The following is a 20120-nucleotide window of genomic DNA, read 5'->3' as shown; positions in this document are numbered from 1 at the left end:
ACCAAAATACCTCCAAAACCCAAAAAATGATCAAAATACACCTGAAACCCAAAAATGACCAAAATACCCCCGAAATCTAAAGGATGACCAAAACAAGTCGAAAACCTAAAAATTACCAAAATACCCCTGATGTGCAAATAATGACCAAAATACACCCCGAAACCTAAAAAAAGACCAAAATACCCTCGAAACCTAAAAAATGGTTAAAATAATCCCGAAGCCTAAAAATTGATTAAAATAACCTTGAAACTTTAAAATGACCAAAATACCCCCTGGAACCTAGAAAATGACCAAAATATCCCTGAAACCTAAAAAATGAACAAAATACCCTCAAACCTATAAAAGAGACGAAAATACCCCTAAACCTTTGAAATGACCCAAATAAACCCAATACCTTAAAAATGGCCACAAACAATCTGCAACCTCTAAAATTACCAAAAATACCCTGAAACCCCTAAAACGACCAAAATACCTCTAAACCTATAAATGGCCCAAAATATCTAAAATGACCAACATACCACTAATCCTATAAGATGAACAAAATACACCCAAAGCTTATAAAATTACCAAAATAGGGGTGTAGGGGGTATTTTGGTCATTAGTTATATTTAGGGAGTATTTTGATCATTTCTTAGTTTTAGGGGGGATTTTGGTAATTTTTTTACGTTTAGGGTGTATTTTTATCAACTTACAAAATTAAGGGGCATTTTCATCATTTTATAGGTTTCGGGGTATTTTGGTCATTTTTTAGGTTTCAAGGATGTTTTGGTAATTTTAAGGTTTATGGGTTATTTCAGGGGGTATTTTAGTTAATTTCTAGGTTTTGAGTGTACTTCGATCAGTTTTTAGGTTTCAAGGGTATTTCAATCATTTTTAGGTTTCTAGGTTATTTTGGTCAATTTTCTAGCTTCGGAGTTATTTTGGCCATTTTTAAGGTTTCGGGGGTATTTTGATCTTTTTTAGGTTTCTAGGTTATTTTGGTCAATTTTCAGGTTTCGGGGCTATTTTGGCCATTTTTAAGGTTTCGAGGGTATTTTGGTCATTTTTAGGTTTCATGGTTATTTTGCTTAATTTTTAGGCTTCGAGGTTATTTTGACCATTTTTTAGGTTTCGGAGATATTTTGGTCATTTTTTAGGTTTCAGAAGTATTTTGATCATTTTTAGGTTTTGGAGGTATTTTGGTCATTTTTTGGGTTTCATAGGTATTTTGGTCATTTTCTATGTTTTGGGGGTATTTTGGTCATTTTTTAGGTTTCAGGGGATATTTTGGTTTTGGGTTTATTTTGGTCATTTTATGGGTTTTGGAGGTATTTTGGTAATTTTAAGGTTTTCGGGGGTACTTTGGTCATTTTTTGGGCTTCAAATGTATTTTTGTCATTTTATGGGTTTTGGGGGGCATTTTGGTAATTTTTAGGTTTTAGGGGTATTTTGGTCATTTTTAGGTTCTGGGGTATTTTGGTCATTTTTAGGTTTTAAGGGTATTTTGGTCATTTTTAGGTTCCGGGGTATTTTGGTCATTTTGTAAGTTTCGTGATTATTTTGGTAATTTTTCAGTTTCGAGGGTATTTTGGTCATTTTTAGGTTTCAAGGTATTTTGGTCATTTTTAGGTTTCGAGGTATTTTGGTCATTTTTTTGGTTTCATAGGTATTTTGGTCATCTTCTATGTTTCGAGGGTATTTTAGTCATTTTTTAGGTTTCAGGGGTATTTTGGTTTTGGGGTTATTTTGGTTATTTTATGGGTTTTAGGGGGTATTTTGGTAATTTTAAGGTTTTAGGGGGTACTTTGGTTATTTTTTGGGTTTCAAATGTATTTTTGTCATTTTATGGGTTTTGTGAGGTATTTTTGTAATTTTTAGGTTTTAAGAGTATTTTGGTCATTTTTAGGTTTTGGGGTATTTTGGTCATTTTGTAGGTTCTGTGATTATTTTGGTAATTTTTTGGTTTCGGAGTTATTATTGCCCTCATTGCTAATATGTTGTTTTGTTTATTTGTGATTACTAGGCAAAGATGAAATTGATTATGACAGAGGGGTCACAGTTGCGGGGAAACGACATTGAGGCTGGCATACTTTGGCAGCCCGACGATGCATTTGGACAGGTCATCGGTGCAGAGAGACGTGGTCGTGTCAGAGGGCTCGGCCTTGGTCCAACCCCTTCTAGATGATAGCACACCACCTCCAACATCTACTGCAATCGACCAAAGGGTTATAGAGTTATCTACTCAAGTAGAAGCAATGAAGGAGAAATGCACTCGATATGATGCCCTTGAAGCTCAAGTTCAGTTAATGCAAAGGATGTTAACCCGACTGTGCCCATCGTTTCCCAGTATGTCTATGGTAAGCAGTTTGAATACAAAATATGTGCATTTTTGTTCATGTTTGTATGGTGATTGGTGAGTTGTCATGAAGTTTCTATGATGCAAAATAATCATATGAAATTTTGTTTGGAAATGGTTTATGGATAATTTATGAAGTTAATGGGTTATTGGATAGTATATGGTGCTTTTTTGTGTGTGTCTAAGTGTGTAGGTGATTTGTGAGTTTTGATCTGATAAATTTTGCTGTGAAATGGATTAATTGGGTGGCCATGTCTTAGCAGTTTTTTGGAATCTAATTAAATTATTTTCTGTAAATCTTTTTGCAAAATCAAAGCTTTGAAAATCACATGCCTGTATCTAATACTGCATTGTATTATAAAAATATTCTGAAGTTCTAAATATATGGCAAGAAGTGTAGCAAGTGCTTACTGGACTTGAGAACTAATAGGAGTGAATGCTTGAAAGAAGGCTGCCTATAATCACTACTAACATTCATGGGGTACCCCTATAATATGTGCATGAACTGGCTTCTTAAAAAAAAAAGGTTATAGGAATTGTATTGGATTATCACTTGCATTTGCTTATATTATATTGGTGACTAGATGTCTGATTTGTGAAAGACTAGCCTCGTGTTTGTTCTTTGATTTTTTGTTAGGTATTTAGGACATGATTGCAGCTTCAGTTATCATGTGATAGTCATTACATTGCTACCCTGCCTCTCCAAGTAGAGGAACTTTGTTGTAGAATGCTTATCAGCACTCATGGTTAATGTATCCCCTCAACTCCCAACTACCACCTTCTCAACTCCTTCATTAATGTATACCCTAATCTTTATATCTACCAGTTTAGGGTTCATTGTAACACATAAAATACATTGAAATATCAAGTAGAAATGTAACCTCTAGAAATATCAAGTAGAAATGTAACTTCTAAGGCTTTACACAATATGTGTAAGTAATAACTTATTGAATCTTTTGCATAAATTGCTCACTAATCACCTTTTGAGTGTTAGAAATACTGAATATAATTTACTCATGGTTAATGTATCCCCTCAACTCCCAACTACCACCTTCTCAACTCCTTCATTAATGTATACCCTAATCTTTATATCTACCAGTTTAGGGTTCATTGTAACACATAAAATACATTGAAATATCAAGTAGAAATGTAACCTCTAGAAATATCAAGTAGAAATGTAACTTCTAAGGCTTTACACAATATGTGTAAGTAATAACTTATTGAATCTTTTGCATAAATTGCTCACTAATCACCTTTTGAGTGTTAGAAATACTGAATATAATTGTATTGTATTTCATGATTAAAGAATGTACATAGGTGCCTTTATATAAGAGGCATATATGTACAGTACAAGTAAAAATGTGTGTAGTACAAGTAAATATGTGTGCTATACAAGTAACTTAACTAGGCCTAAAGCCCACAATATATTATACACATTAACAGCCCCTCTCAAACTCAAGATGGATGTGAGACCAGCTTGAGGTTGTCAACCAAAGTACGAAGGCGTCCCTTAGGATGTGACTTGGTGAAGATATCAGCAAGTTGATCTTTAAAGGAGACTAAGATCAGCATGAGAGCACCATGGACAGGATGAAAACGGATAAAATGACAATCCATGTTGATGTGTTTAGTCCGTTCATGGAAGACATCATTATGAGCAATATGAATAGCACTTTGGTTGTCACAATAAAGAGGAGTAGCAGAGGATGTAGACACACCTAAGTCTTTAAGAAGGCATCGTAGCTAAAGGAGCTCAGATGTGGTATCAGCAAGGGCACGATATTCTAGTTCAGTATTAGAGCGGGCCACATGAGTTTATTTCTTACTTTGCCAAGAAATCAGAGAAGAACCAAGAAGAAAGCAATAACCAGTGGTGGACCTGCGATCAGTGGGATCTCCTGCCCAATCAATATCAGAAAATGCACGGAGAATAAGAGGAGACTGAGCAGAATAGAAAAGACCATAGAAGAGAGTACACTTTAGGTATCGAAGAATGCGCAGAACAGCAGTATAGTAAGTCAATCGTGGTGCAAACAAATACTGGCTCACCTGGTGAACAGCATAGGAAATGTCTAGATGAGTGACAATGAGATAAATTAAGCTGCCAACCAAGCGTCTGTAAAGAGATGGATTAGACAATGGTTTCCCCCCTAAGGGAGTCAGATGCACATTAAACTCAACTGGAGTGTCAACAGTCTTGCTATCAGTGAGTCTAGCTTGAGACAAGAGTTTAGAGGCATACTTGGCTTGAGTAATATAAAGTCCATCTATAGAATGAGTGATTTCAAGACCCAAGAAGTAGTTGAGATGTCCAGGATCTTTCATCTCAAACTGTTGACTTAGAAAAGCCTTGAGTTCTTGAATGCTACTGAGGTCATCACCAGTTATAATCATATCATTCACATATAGGAGAAGTAAAATAATGTCTTTATCAGTGCGACGAAGAAATGAGGTAAAATCATAATGACTGGCCATGTAACCCAAGCGAGATGGTAGAGCTATTTGGCAAACCAAGCTTATGGAGCTTGTTTAAGGCCATAAAGTGCACATCGAAGGTGACAAACCTTGTTTGAGTCAACAAAGAGACCAGGAGGAGATTGCATATACACTTCTTCACTTAAATCCCCATTAAGGAATGCATTTTTTATATCCATCTGAAAAAGGTCTCATTTACTAATAGCAACAACAGCTAAGAGGGCACGAACAGATGAGATACGAGCAACCGGAGCAAAGGTCTCTTCATAATCAATCCCATACTCTTGTGTGAAACCTTTTGCAACAAGACGAGTTTTATAGCGCTTAATAGACCCATCAAAGCGAGTCTTAATCTTGTAGATCCACTTACAACCAACCACAGATTTCCCAAGAGGAAGTGTCACCAAATCCCAAGTATGGTTTTTAGATAATGCATCAAGTTCCTTTTTCATTGCAATCTGCCATAAATGGTCAATGGAAGCCTTACGATAGGTGTGAGGCTCGTGTAGTGTAGCAAGGGCAGTGTAACAATGATAGTCAAGTAAATGTGTAGGAATAGATCTTACCCGAATTGAGTGACAAGGTGGAATGTCTTGTGCAAGATCTTCAGGCAGAACAGGATCAGGAGACCCAAGCTCAGGATTGGGGTTGGGTAGCTTGTCCTCAACCTGTTCATCTTCCACCTGTTCATTAAAGGGTGAACTAGGAAAGGAATCAGTGATATCTAGTTGTTGGACAGAGAAGTCTACAGCAACAGAATCAGAAGCAACTACATGAGGATCAGGAGCAGCTACAAAAGGAATATGTGCCTCATCTGGAAAAAGATCTAAGACAGAGGAGGAAGACAGGGAAGTACTAAAATGAGAGAGTTCGACAAAAAGGCGATGTTTCCAAAAGACAACATTGCGGGAGATACAAAGACGATGAGAGATAGGATCATAACACCTATACCCCTTTTGAGTTTTGCCATAGCCAAGAAAACAACAAAGCCTTGACCAAGGCTCAAGTTTGTTATGTTCATATGGCTGAAGAAGAACGAAACAAGCAGAACCGAAGGAGCGAAGGTGGTGATAGTCTGGAGATGACCTAAAAAGGCGCTTATATGGAGTTTGATTTTGGATAATAGGACTCAAAATGCAATTAATAGTATGAACAGCATGTAGAGCAGCTTCACCCCAAAAAGGAGCAGGAACTTTGGCAAAGAGAAGGAGAGCATGAACAGTATCAAGAATATGACGAAGTTTTTGTTTAGCACTACCATTTTGCTGAGAGGTACCTGGACAAGTTAGTTGATGAACAGTGCCATAGAAATGCAAAATAGATTGCAAAGCATATTGAGTATATTCAAGAGCATTATCAGATCGAAAAATTTTGATGTATCTGGAAAACTGAGTTTCAACCATTTTTGCAAAACTAGAATATACTTCCAATAATTCAGAACGATATTTCATATTAAAAATCCAGCTATAGCAAAAGTAATCATCAACAAAGACAACAAAATATCTAGACCCACTAATACTAGAGACAGAGGATGGCCTCCAAACATCAGAATAAATAAGGTCAAAGATATCAGTGGATATTGATTCACTAGTATTGAAAGGCAAAGCTGGTTGTTTTCCTAACTGACATGAAACACAATCAAAATTTTCTGTAGACACTAAATCTAACAAACCTCTAGAAGCCAATTGTTGTACCCGAGAGGAAGATGCATGACCAAGTCAAGTATGCCAAAGTGCAAGGGAAGGAGTGGAAGAAGCTGCAGCAACAGCAACAGCAGCAACAAGTGGAAGACGAAGGTTGTCCATGGGAAACATATGCCCAACTCTGAGACCAGTCCCAAACTCCTGTCACGTCCTAGGATCCTGCACAATGCACCCAGAATAATCAAAGGTAATGCGATAACCCAACTCAGCTAATTATTGCACAGAAAATAAATTATAAGAAAGGTCAGGAACATTAAAGACTCCAGGAACCGAGAGGTTGGAGGTTGAAACTTAACCTATATTATGACCAGATATTGTGGAACCATTTGCTGTGCAAATATTAAGAGGGTGCGGTGCAGGTTTAAGGTCAGAAAATAAGGATGAGTGAGGTATCATGTGATTGCAACAAGCAGAATCCATAAGCCAAGAGGTATGAGACATACTAGATAAAGCTGAGAGAGAAGAGGAATAAGATGCATTACTAACCACACAAATGACATTGGCGATGATATTTATAAGGTCATCTGTGGAAATGGAGAAAATAGATCCAGAAGACTTAGACTGTGTAGAGACAGGAGCAATTGGTTGGACACTCTCAGTATTAGCAACAGCAGCAGCAAAAATTGAAACGGCTGATTTGTTGCGATGATAGCAAGTCTCAATATTGTGGCCAAAATGTTTGCAAAAATTACAAAAACGTTTGACTGATCGTCAATGACGATTATTGCAACAAGAAAAAGACCTGTCCTTATTCTTCATTTAGAAGCAAAATTTGCAAAAATGGATTGCAAAAATGAAATCTACGCGAAAACTGGGTAAGGAGCACCTGGACTGCAAAAAGTCAACTCTGTCCAAAAGTCAACGGTCAAACCTGGTCAAAGTCAACTGTCAACAGAAAGGTCAATGGATGACGTCAGCAGGCTGACTGGCAATGACGTCAGCATAAGAGAAGATGGCATCAGCAGATGATGTGGCACTGACATAAGCAGGTGACGTCAACCAGGGCTGATGTGGTAGTGATGATGTCAGCAGATGACCCAGCGGCGCGTGGAGCGCGTGAGGTGCGTGGATCAACTTTGCCAAAGCTTTGGGAGGCGCGTTAGGGCACGTGCTTTGTCCGATGGAGCCAATTCTTTCTCGAAAATGCAGATCGAAGAAAGATGATTCTGATGGTGTTGGCAACAACAGGATCGATGCAACCCTAGTGGCTCGTGGAGTGCAAGGAATTATTTGCCGAAACGTTAACCAGCGCGTGGCTAGTCAAATGTGGATGTTTTTGGCAATGATGTGTAGAGCGATTGAAAACCTACACGGGGATATGTCTTATGTCCTAATCGAAGGTCAGAGGTGACAGATCCGATGATGGCAGTGGTTTTGGCGGTGGAGGAAGAGCTTCTGGTGGTGGAGATTCAACTCTGAGAACCTCTGATGGCGGGGAGCAGTCCGAAGAGGGCACTAAAAGCGTTTACTAACCACAGAAGTTGAGGCAGCAGAAAAATACCGACAAAACAAGACTGCAAGACACAAGAAAATTAGAACAGCGGCTCTGATACCATGTTAGAAATACTGAATATAATTGTATTGTATTTCATGATAAAAGAATGTACATAGGTGCCTTTATATAGGAGGCATATATATGTAGTACAAGTAAATATGTATACTATATAAGTAACCTAACTAGGCCTAAAGCCCACAATATATTATACACATTAACATTGAGAAATTTATTAAGAGTAATACCCAATTGATATGCTTAACTAAAATTAGTCATTTTGAGTGTGTTTTAATTGCTAATGTGGCACTTGGTAGTAATACTAGTTGTTTAGTACACTAATCCATTGTGTGTTTCTTAATTCGTAGGATGATGATGGTGATTCTGCAGTGGATATCTAGTTTCCCGGTGCTCAGCACTTATCATCTGATGATTTGGAGTAGGCAATATGTAGTAGAATGTATTCTTTTGTGTAAGACATTCTATATAGTTAGAATGTATTCTTTTGTGTAGGACATTGTACATAGTTTTTTAGAATGTATTATTTTGTGTAAAAAAATTTAGACATTTAGGATGTAATTATTGATATGGTTTAATTAAATACATTTAGTTTCTTGGTTTAATGTGGTATGGTATTTGCTATTGGAAAATATGAATTGTAGTTCATTACAGTTGCTATAAAACAAGTATTGGAAAATATATATTTTAGGTACATTACAGGTGCTAAAAAAAAAAAAATTAAAAAAAGGACCTATACCAGCGCTTTTGAAAGCGCTGATATAGGTCCTTTTAAATTATACTAATCCACGACTTATACCAACGCTTTTGTGAACACTAGTATAGGCCTTTTAAATTATATTGATTCAAGACCTATACCAGCATTTTTCTGGAATAGGTGCTCCCTATGCCAGCGCTTTAAAAAGCGCTGATATAGGTTTTTAAATTATATTGATTCAAGACCTATATCAGCGCTTTTTAGAACGCTGGAATAGGTACTACCTATGCCAGCGCTTTCAAAAGCGTTGGTATAGGTCTTTTAAATTATATTGATTCATGACCTATACCAATGCTTTTGAAAACGCTAGCATAGGGGTACCTATTCCAATGCTTTCAAAAGCACTGGCATAGGTCTTGAATCAATATAATTAAAAGGTCTATACCAGTGCTTTTGAAAGTGCTGGTATAGGGCGTATGCCTTTCCCAGCACTTTTGAAAAGCGCCGGTACAGGTCAGTCGACCTGATAGTAATTTTGACCCTATCCCAGCGTTTTTTGGGGCTATCCCAGCGGTTTTGAAAACCGCTGGGATAGCCCTATTTTTTTTGTAGTGTTATAATCTTATTGCCAAATAACCAGACCAATTGAATAAAATGTGCATAATAAATAAATAAATTACTCTAAAATTAACTTAAAAACCCTAGAAATCACACATTTTTTAGAATCTAAAAGTAAAAAGAGGAAACAAAGAAAAGGGACTCACCAAACAAAAGGAATTTGAGGTCTCTTGAACTAGGTCCTTTGTCTATGGACTAGGAAAAACACTAGTATATACAGCAATGGATCAACTTTTTACCAGTCCCCTCAAGAATTGGAAGAAGTTGCTTTGTTAAGGCTCTCTTTTTTTCTTTTTTCTTTTTTCTTTTTTTTTTTCTTCAAAAATGCTTGTTACACACTTTCAAATCAGTTGGTCAGTAAAGAAAAACAGGAAATTGAACCTCAGACCTATTGAGCAACTAGTGGGGATGTTTTAGCATAGATTTTGTAAGTAAAATAGGGTTATAAAGGGGTCCCTCAAAGGTGATTTAAGGTGTGGGGTTTGATCCCCTTTTATAGAGGGTATTTGAGGTTTAGGGGATGTCTGGGTTCGTTCCCACATTGAGAGTGAACTTTGGTAACATCCCCAAACCACCGTATATATCACCTCTCCATCACCTCTCCATTATTTCTAAGTTTAGAATTAGGGTATGATGGTACGCTATCATGCAGGTGTTCGAAACAAGGACAATTTCACGCCATATACGAGACAACGTATACTATTTATGGGCAGCGTTACGTAGCAGTCTTTTAAGTGCATTAAGGCCCATTTAGAATTGGGTAGCCCATGTTTTGTAATTTGTGACACAAGAGGGATGTCTTTATGAACTGTTTTGAATTTTATGGCGATGCTCGACCTTGAGGAATAAAATTAATTTTAGTAGCTATATGTAATTATGAATGAAGTTAGACACTAGCATGCAACAGCCCAAAATCTTCACTGTCATACTGTTATTGTTAGTGATGTCTGATTTTGATGTTTGAATGCACTGACGTCTCCATGTAGGGTGCGGGGTTATCACAGGACCACCTTAACTTGGAAAAAATTTAATTATTATATGTAAATTTTAAAAAATTTATGACTTTTTATCCTTAAAAAATATTTGGAACCACCCTAAATATTTTTAGGCTCAACATAATTATACTTTGGACAAAATTTAGCAACAAACTTAGTTGTAGATTAAGATTACAACTTCACTCAATCTTTTTTAATTGGATGTGAATTTTGGTAAATCTACCATTAGATTACATTTTTTTCTTAAATCCTCTATACTTGAAAATTTTCAAAAAGATCGAATATCAAGAGCTATGTCATCACTCAAATCTTTAAATTTTAAATTTTTGTTGTCTACAATTATACATAAAAAAAATAAAAATAAATAGTAAATAACTTCTGATTGACATGAAATTTAACTAGTATTTAAGAACATAAAGAACATACAATTTAATATTTAAATTTTCAAAATATGTAATCATGTTAATTTGTTTAGTGAGAATTGTAGCAAAAGCCCAAGAAAATTTTTATGAAACTAAAATTTTGAAAAATATGTAATTTGTAGTATTGATAATGAGACTATCATGCAAAAATTTCAAAATAAGAAAATTCAAAAAGGAAATTGTAAGACTTATGTCTTTGTCTGTATGTGTGTGTGTGTGTTTTTTTTTTTTTAATGGTCAATATATGAAATTCTATTTTTATTAAATTTTGTATAATTTAAGTTTTTTGATGACCACCCTGAAAAATATTTCTGAAGCCGCCACTGTTTGAATGGCAGAAAACATCTTCTTCTTCTTCGATTTCCCCACCAGCTCGCTGCAATATTCCTCTCTATTATTTTCTTCTTTCTCCTGCTTCAATTTCTCCTCCAGGCTCCAGCTTACTGTCTCCTTGTTTTCTCCAAAGATTTTTTACCATCCCTATAGATATCTAATTTTAAGCTTTCGGTCAAAAATGTCAGACACACATTCGGGATTTTTGCTATTTTGTTTTGTCCAAGAGTCATCTAGTCTGCACGTGAGATTTACTTCTCCACATATTTCTTTTTCCTACCTTTTATTTATTTTTTGTTTATATATATATAGAGGTGTGATAGCAATCTAAATCTGTCTTGTGCAATATGTTATTAAGTTAGATATATGAATTATATCTGTCTTGTGCAATATATTATTAAGTTAGATATAATATATTCTTATCAAAAAATTAAATATAATATATATAGCAATAATCTCAAACGGTATACTAGGAATTACTAGTACCAAAATATAGCAATAACCTCAATATGAAATTGAAACCCTTGTGGAATTCCGGCCCCCCTAAGCTCGAATCCTGACTCCATCCCTACTCAAAATGGAATTGTGAGAGAAAAGAGTTGAGAAGGTAAAGTGATGAAAATGTTAAAAGTTAAAATTTTTTATTCAATGGTTGATATTAAAAGTAAGTTTTTTAACTTTTAATCTTGGCTATCAAAAATGTGGTATTGCATGGTGCAATAGGGCTATTGCACCATATTTCAATCCCCTAGAAATGGGAAGTCTAAAGAAACATTTGTCTTGTTGTTTAAAATGGTGGCACAAGACTAAACCAACAGTTAAAAATATTGTGATAAAATTAATACAGATTTTAATTTTAACGTACTATTAAAATTATTTTTTCTCTTTCTAAAAAATTTTTTTTTCTCACTAATATTAGCTAATAATAACTACCTTTTAAAATTTATTGTGAAAATATTATACAAATATTGTGATAACATTTCCCTTTCTTCTTTTTTTTTTTTCCTCTTTTTTTCTCTCCACCCACGTAGCCTTCTTTTTTTCTTTTTCTTTTCTTTTTCCTTCTTTTCCCTTTTTCCCTACCACTCCCTACTCTAGAACATTCCACTTTCACTTTTTTCTTCATCTCTTTTTCTTTTCTCCTTTTTCCTTTCTCTTTTCCTCCAGAACGTTGTTCCACCGCTGAGCTCTTTTATTTATTTATTTTTTTTTGACAATTCGAAAGCTACTCTTTCACTTCCTCCAGAGAAGANTTACAATAAATTTTAAATGGTAGGTTATTATTAGCTAATATTGGTGAGAAAAAAATAATTTTTTTAGAAAGAGAAAAAAATAATTTTAATAGTATGTTAAAATTAAAATCAGTATCAATTATCACAATAATTTTACAATATTTTCACAATAAATTTTAAGTGGTAGGTTATTATTAGCTAATATTGATGAGAAAAAATTAATTTTTTTAGAAAGAGAAAAATTGATTTAAGTATATGAAGTAGTTGATTTAAGTATGAAATAAACTCACATAAAAAAAATAAAAAAAGTATGAAATAAACTTCCTTATATATACATTGTCCTTTTTGGTAATTTATCCCTTAAACTGCCACTTTTATAAGTGCTAGCCAAACACTCAGCTTTTTCAAAAAGCACTTTTTAACAGTTTTTACCAAACACTCAGCTTTTTGAAACTCCACTTTTTCATTATGCACTTTTTGAAAACTCCACTTTTTCATTATGCACTTTTACAAAAAGCTGAACCAAACTCACCCCTAGTCTGCACGTGAGATTTACTTCTCCACATATTTCTTTTTCCTACCTTTTATTTATTTTTTGTTTATATATATATAGAGGTGTGATAGCAATCTAAATCTGTCTTGTGCAATATGTTATTAAGTTAGATATATGAATTATATCTGTCTTGTGCAATATATTATTAAGTTAGATATAATATATTCTTATCAAAAAATTAAATATAATATATATAGTGATAATCTCAAACGGTATACTAGGAATTACTAGTACCAAAATATATAATTTCTCTAAGACTTTAACTAAACTAAAATAACCTCAATATGAAATTGAAACCCTTGCGGAATTCCGGCCCCCCTAAGCTCGAATCCTAACTCCATCCCTACTCAAAATGGAATTGTGAGAGAAAAGAGTTGAGAAGGTAAAGTGATGAAAATGTTAAAAGTTAAAATTTTTTATTCAATGGTTGATATTAAAAGTAAGTTTTTTAACTTTTAATCTTGGCTATCAAAAATGTGGTATTGCATGGTGCAATAGGGCTATTGCACCATATTTCAATCCCCTAGAAATGGGAAGTCTAAAGAAACATTTGTCTTGTTGTTTAAAATGGTGGCACAAGACTAAACCAACAGTTGCAAACCTAATTAGATGGACTATAAGATAGTAGTTATTACTATTATTGTGAAAGTTGTTGTGTGATTATATGTAACAATTGAATGATGAGCGGAAGCAAAAAAGAGGGAGCACACACAAAGATTTATGTGGTTCGGCCTAATGACATACATCTGTACAGTCAATGAACCTAATGTAGAGTTTATATACTAAAAAATATATGACTAACCCTAAGCTAACCATAAACTAACCTAAGATTAGTATGTTTGTTCTACGAGAACATGAACTTACAATTGGATCAATATGCTTGTTCTACAAGCACACGAGCCTATAATTGAATTGGATCATAATATATCTAACACCCCCCACCCTCAAACTTGTGAAGGAGTAATCTTAAAGTATTTGTTAATTAATAGCGACCATTTCAAGAAAGTTTTAATACTACTTCTATATGAAATATAAAAATATGAAGAAGAAAAAAATTAATTACTTTTTTCTTTTCCAATAAAAAAATTTTAAAAATAGTTATCCGTTAATTTTTCCCTATTTAAAAAAAGAGACGGCAAAAATCAAGACTAAATGATTGAGATCTAACATTGATTTCGGTACTGAATTTTCTGTTTTTTTTTTTTTTTTTCCTTAGAATATATAAAGAGAGAATGGAAGGGTTTCTAGAAAAGTATTTGTTGCAGCAGGGAGAAAGAAATAATAAACTAAATATATTTTATGCTACCAATGAAAAAAAAAAGGATAGATATCAGATCACTCACGGTCACCATCAGCAGTCATGCATATATTATTCCAATTAAGGAGTGGTTAAATACGGTTGTAGGTAGTTATGCGACTAACAAGGATGCTTAAAATTTTTAATCATGAATTCACAAAATGATTAGTTGACTTAATTTATTTATGTTTTGTTTCTATTAGATAATAACGTACTTTGCTTGTTAGAAGAAGGTAACAAGTATGGGAATGATGGAAAAAAGATTGTTTTTTCTTTTCCAACTGAAAATGATAGTCCTTACCAGGGGCGGCTCCCACAGAGTCTAGGGTGCTCACAGGCCCACCCTGGCCTAAAAACAATTAATTATTATGTATAAATTTTAAAAATTTATGATTTTTTTATTTTAAAAAAAAAATATTGTGATCACTCTAAATATTTTAGACCCAATGTAATTAAACTATGTACAAATTTTAGTAATAAACTTGATTGTAGAGTAAGGCTACAACTCCATTCAATATTTTTTTATTGGATATGAATTTTAACAAATCTACTATTTAATTTACATTTTCTTTTTATATCTTCTTTACTTGCAAAATTTCAAAAAAATTAAAAGTTAATAGTCATAAATTAAATGTTTAAATTGTTGACGTGGGTTCAATTTGTGGCTTGAATTGCCACTGAAGCCCACAAGCCCATTGCTTGTATGTCAGTCAAGTATGACTGAATACTCTAGGAATATAATTCCCAGTATTGCCGACCTATAACATATATATTAGGTTTGTGTTGAACGGCATATATAGAGAGATCAAGAATTCGATTAACCTAGTAAGTGCAGCCGCATAAAAGAAAATAGAGAAAAAAGAGAGGCCAGCTTCTATTCTTATTGTTTATGTGAGAGAGTGTTATAGTGTAATTGGGATTTAGGTTTCTTGAGAGTGTTCTTGTATACTATTGTATCTCCCTATTTTTATAGTGAAATTTCTTTATCATCACTGTGAAGATAGGCAATTTGCCGAACCACGTAAATTCTTGTGTTCTTTGTTTGTGTGCTTATTATTTAATTTCTATTTATTTACTGTTATTGATTTGAGTCCTAAGATGCTGTCTGCACAACATAAATTTTGAGTTTTTGTAGTCTAAAATTATACATAAAAAATAAGTTTATGAATTGAATAGTAAATAACATTCAATTGGCATGAAAATTGACATATGTTTTAAGAATATAAAGAACATGCAATTTAACTGTTAAATTTTCAAAATATGTAGCAATGTTAATTTGTTAAGTTTGTAACCAAACTTTTTCCTCAAACTTTAGTCTCTTTAACAAAATATTAGGTCCTTACAAACAAAAAGAAAAAGTCCAAGAAAAATTTTATTTAACTAAAATTTTGAAAGAGATGTAGTTTGCAATATTGATAATTAGACTATCATGTAACAATTTCAAAATAAGAAAATTCGTAGAGAGAAATTGTAAAATTCTGTGTTTGTTGTGGTTTTTTTTTTTTTTTTTGGTCAACATATAAAGTTCTCTTTTTATTAGATTTTGTATGATTTAAGTTTCTTAATGACCACCATCAAAAAATTCCTAAAGCCACCGTTGGTCCTTACCCAAAAGATATTTGTTATCAGCTCATGATTTTACATGTAGAATTCGATGAAAGTAAAATTTAGAGAATGCAGATTTTTTTTTTTTTTTTCCTTTTAATATTGTTTGGTTACTATTGTAAATGGAATTTGTTTTTCTTTCATTTTGAAACGTTATTGGTTTCTCTGCTTCTTCTCTCCATCTTTTTTATTATATTTTTTTACTTGTTACAAGTGAGGATTGTTTTAATTGTTACAAGTGGGAAAGTGGGATTCGAAACTTGGCTCATAAGGGAGACCAATTATGTCACTAAGCTGCAAAATTCTTGACATCCATTACACGGTTCGGCTCCTCCTTATCATTAGAAGTTATTAAATTTCTATTATATTCTAAGTGATATTGTAAACATAACAATTGAGATGACAGGTTTTTATTGGTTTTTATTCGACCTACCATTAACATCACTTTATCATTTACTATTAACAACTTGCCACCTCCATAGTTAAGGGTGGTAATATTTGACATGACACGTGAACATGCTATGAATATGACATGGTTTTTTACGTGTTAGTGTTTAGTATAAATAGGTTAGTGTCAAAAATGAGTTGCACACTTAACACAATTAAGAAATTGGTCAATTCCATGTTGACATGTTTAACCCCAAATAAAGAAGAAAAAAAACTCTCTCCTTACTTTATTCTTCTTAAATTGTGTATTAAATAGGTTGAAATAAGTCATGTCATGTCAATTTGCTTAATTAATGAGTTGTGTTATGATTGAAGGAGGGGTCTAACACAATTAAGGTTGTCAAAATCGGAATCCTACGTAGGATCGTGGGAGGTAAGTAGAATCGTGAATCATAGGATCGGATCATGGATCGTAAGATCTTACCTATTTTCAGATTTTAAGCAAAAAACCTATTGATAGTGACTTTATATGTTATATAATCACTTAAAATATGAATCCATCCATTAAAAAAAATTGTATCATAAAATGTAATTGGCACGTACTACATCATTCTTATGTCATTCTAACGAAACAAAATATATTCAACTTTTGACATTATGTATCTAAAAAGTTTAGTACATGTTTAATTAGCAACTAAGTACCAAAATATTATCTTCACATGTGGAAATGTTTTCCAAATTCTAAGTTTCAAATCCAAAATAAATTAGGCTAGTTAGCATATAAAAACTAGTTAACTACAAATTTACAATATGTAATCCAAAAGAGAATTCTCAATCTAAGGTAAACTAGCTAATTACAAATATGAAATCGAAAAGAAATTCTCATTCTAAGGTTCTTCTAATCTAATCACTGTCATTTTCATATCACATTTCATCGTCTATATCCTTCCTAATATCAACATCCATGGTGTAATCAACGAAATCCCTAAGGTTTTTTTGAGATTTTACGTTGACATGAGGGTAAATTTGGGACTTCAATTCATTATTGGGTTTCTGATAACCCGTTGGGCTTGTGGGTTTAGGTGGATTATCTTACCCAAATGAATCCCACTTAAAAAATAAAAAATTTAAAAAAAATTAAAAAAAGCCAAATGGTAGGATCGGTAGGATCTCATACGATCCTACGATCCTATACGATTCTACACGATCCTACATACAATCCTACCATTTTTGCGATTCTGCTACGATTTTAAACTTTTTAGTGAGGTGAGATCGTAAAATCATGCAATTTTACAATCTGGATCGCGATTTTAACAACCATGAACACGATTATTAAATTGGTTGGATTAGAGTTGAGACATGTCTTCAAATACCCATATCTTGACATGACACGAACACGACATAGAAACACGAATTATCACTCGTATCAACAATTGTAAAATGTTTTGTAAAAATTATTGTGGTTCTAGAGTGAATATTAAGGTTTTTTTTTTATATATATCTTACACCATATAAAATAAGAGATTTATGCAAAACCTAAGCCCATTTAATTAGTCTAGTTCAAGTAAAGTAATACTAATCCTACTAATGATAATCCTAGGTTTAGCCTAAGATTAAACTCTCTATATACACTCTGATAAGCTCATTATAATTTATAATACGGGTTATATATATATAGTAAAGATGTATTACTTTAATCCCAACATAAATTCTAAGATAATAGCTCATTTTTCTGATGAGATCTAACATTGGTATCAGTAACCAATAGATAAAGTTTATTATCATTTCTTATAAATAAAAATTAAATTTAAAAAACTTAATGATAATTGTACGTACGTGCCAATTTCCGTTCTTCTTCCTTTTTGGGTAGTACAAAATTACTCACCATTAAAGGTTTATGTTCGATTTTATTATTATGATAACATTGTTGAATCGTTATAAGTTTTACTAGGGCTTCATGAATGCTACGTGCATGGAAAAAGTCTCGAGATCAAAAAAAGTAATGAAAACCCCATTATTTTATAATAATGAAGAATGGCCAAACTTTCATTTTGTAAAGGCTTTTATTTATTTATGTAGGTTTTAGTTAGTTCAACTGGTAAAGTCTCTTGATGATTAAATAAGAGATTTAGAATTCAATACTTGCCTACACCAAAAACTGATTGATGTCTTGATCTGATAATAAAGAGCTATCATCAGAGCGTTGAAATTCAAAAATAAAAACAATTATTTATTTTTTTATTTTTCTTATTAAAGAGTGTTCTTAGGATTAAAATTAAATTCTATAAATATAAATATATATANGGTCAATTCCATGTTGACATGTTTAACCCAAAATTACCTGATTAATATAAATAAATATCATTTTCTCTTAGATAAATTTGAATTCTAAATATGGTTACGTAATTAAAATAATTTAATGGTTATATTGATATATTGATAAAGTCTTTATTGAAACTCTAAAGTCTCTGAACCTTTAACCACAAAAAAAGAAGAAAAAAACTCTCTCCTTACTTTATTCTTCTTAAATTGTGTATTAAATAGGTTGAAATAAGTCATGTCATGTCAATTTGCTTAATTAATGAGTTGTGTTATGATTGAAGGAGGGGTCTAACACAATTAAGGTTGTCAAAATCGGAATCCTACGTAGGATCGTGGGAGGTAAGTAGAATCGTGAATCATAGGATCGGATCATGGATCGTAAGATCTTACCTATTTTCAGATTTTAAGCAAAAAACCTATTGATAGTGACTTTATATGTTATATAATCACTTAAAATATGAATCCATCCATTAAAAAAAATTGTATCATAAAATGTAATTGGCACGTACTACATCATTCTTATGTCATTCTAACGAAACAAAATATATTCAACTTTTGACATTATGTATCTAAAAAGTTTAGTACATGTTTAATTAGCAACTAAGTACCAAAATATTATCTTCACATGTGGAAATGTTTTCCAAATTCTAAGTTTCAAATCCAAAATAAATTAGGCTAGTTAGCATATAAAAACTAGTTAACTACAAATTTACAATATGTAATCCAAAAGAGAATTCTCAATCTAAGGTAAACTAGCTAATTACAAATATGAAATCGAAAAGAAATTCTCATTCTAAGGTTCTTCTAATCTAATCACTGTCATTTTCATATCACATTTCATCGTCTATATCCTTCCTAATATCAACATCCATGGTGTAATCAACGAAATCCCTAAGGTTTTTATATATATATATAAATCAAAGAAAATAAAGATTTACAAAATTAATTGTTTTTTCTTTCCCCATAAAAATTTTCTAAAAATATATCCTAAGTCAATACTCTTTGAGCATCTGTTAACTTTTCTAACAATTTTAATACATACTTTTCAAAAAGAAAAATAAATTTGTCACTGATTTATTTGTTTTTATGTACAAATTTATTATATTTGTGTTTTTCACTTTTTCTTGATATATATATGTACAATTTGACTTTAATTTTTAAAAATATCATTTAATGAAACATTAAACACACCTTAATTTATGCTCTTAATGTCCTTAATGAGAAATTTTTAGGTCCATCGGGAGGACTGCTGACATGGTCCTCCCTAACCTCCTAACCAATAAATTGCTCTTGTTTATACAAATGTGACATCATTTGGTAATTTTAATTTTTTATTCGTTGTGCTGATTGAGAAATTCACTCACACATTTGCATAAATAGCATTATCTCATTAATTGGGAGAACTACATTAATAGTCTTCTTGGTGGACCTAATAATTTCTCCTTGGTAATCTTTTCTCCTATGAATATTAATGAAAAGATCTCCTATTAAAATAAAAAATTTAAAAAAAAAAAAATGCTTCTAGACAAGTCGTCATTGCATGAAGAAGGAAATATTAAGTTTTTATTTTTTGAGAAGAAAGAAATATAAATTTAATTGTGCTCAATGCTATCAATAAAAATAAGAACAGGGTCAC

The 20120-nt window shown here is 32.6% G+C and overlaps 1 protein-coding gene across 1 annotated transcript; it reads right to left on the bottom strand.

The window, feature by feature from the left end:
* Window positions 1-4150: 4150 nt before the first annotated feature.
* LOC136066291 (uncharacterized mitochondrial protein AtMg00810-like) lies at window positions 4151-4810 on the bottom strand. Its single transcript, XM_065770379.1, has one exon. The coding sequence runs from the start codon at window positions 4808-4810 to the stop codon at window positions 4151-4153; it is 660 nt and encodes a 219-aa protein (XP_065626451.1).
* Window positions 4811-20120: the final 15310 nt, after the last annotated feature.

This window comes from Quercus suber, unplaced genomic scaffold (assembly GCF_002906115.3).
Source record: "Quercus suber isolate HL8 unplaced genomic scaffold, Cork oak 2.0 scaffold_4, whole genome shotgun sequence".
NCBI lineage: Eukaryota > Viridiplantae > Streptophyta > Magnoliopsida > Fagales > Fagaceae > Quercus > Quercus suber.
This window is presented reverse-complemented; position numbering and strand designations above follow the sequence as displayed.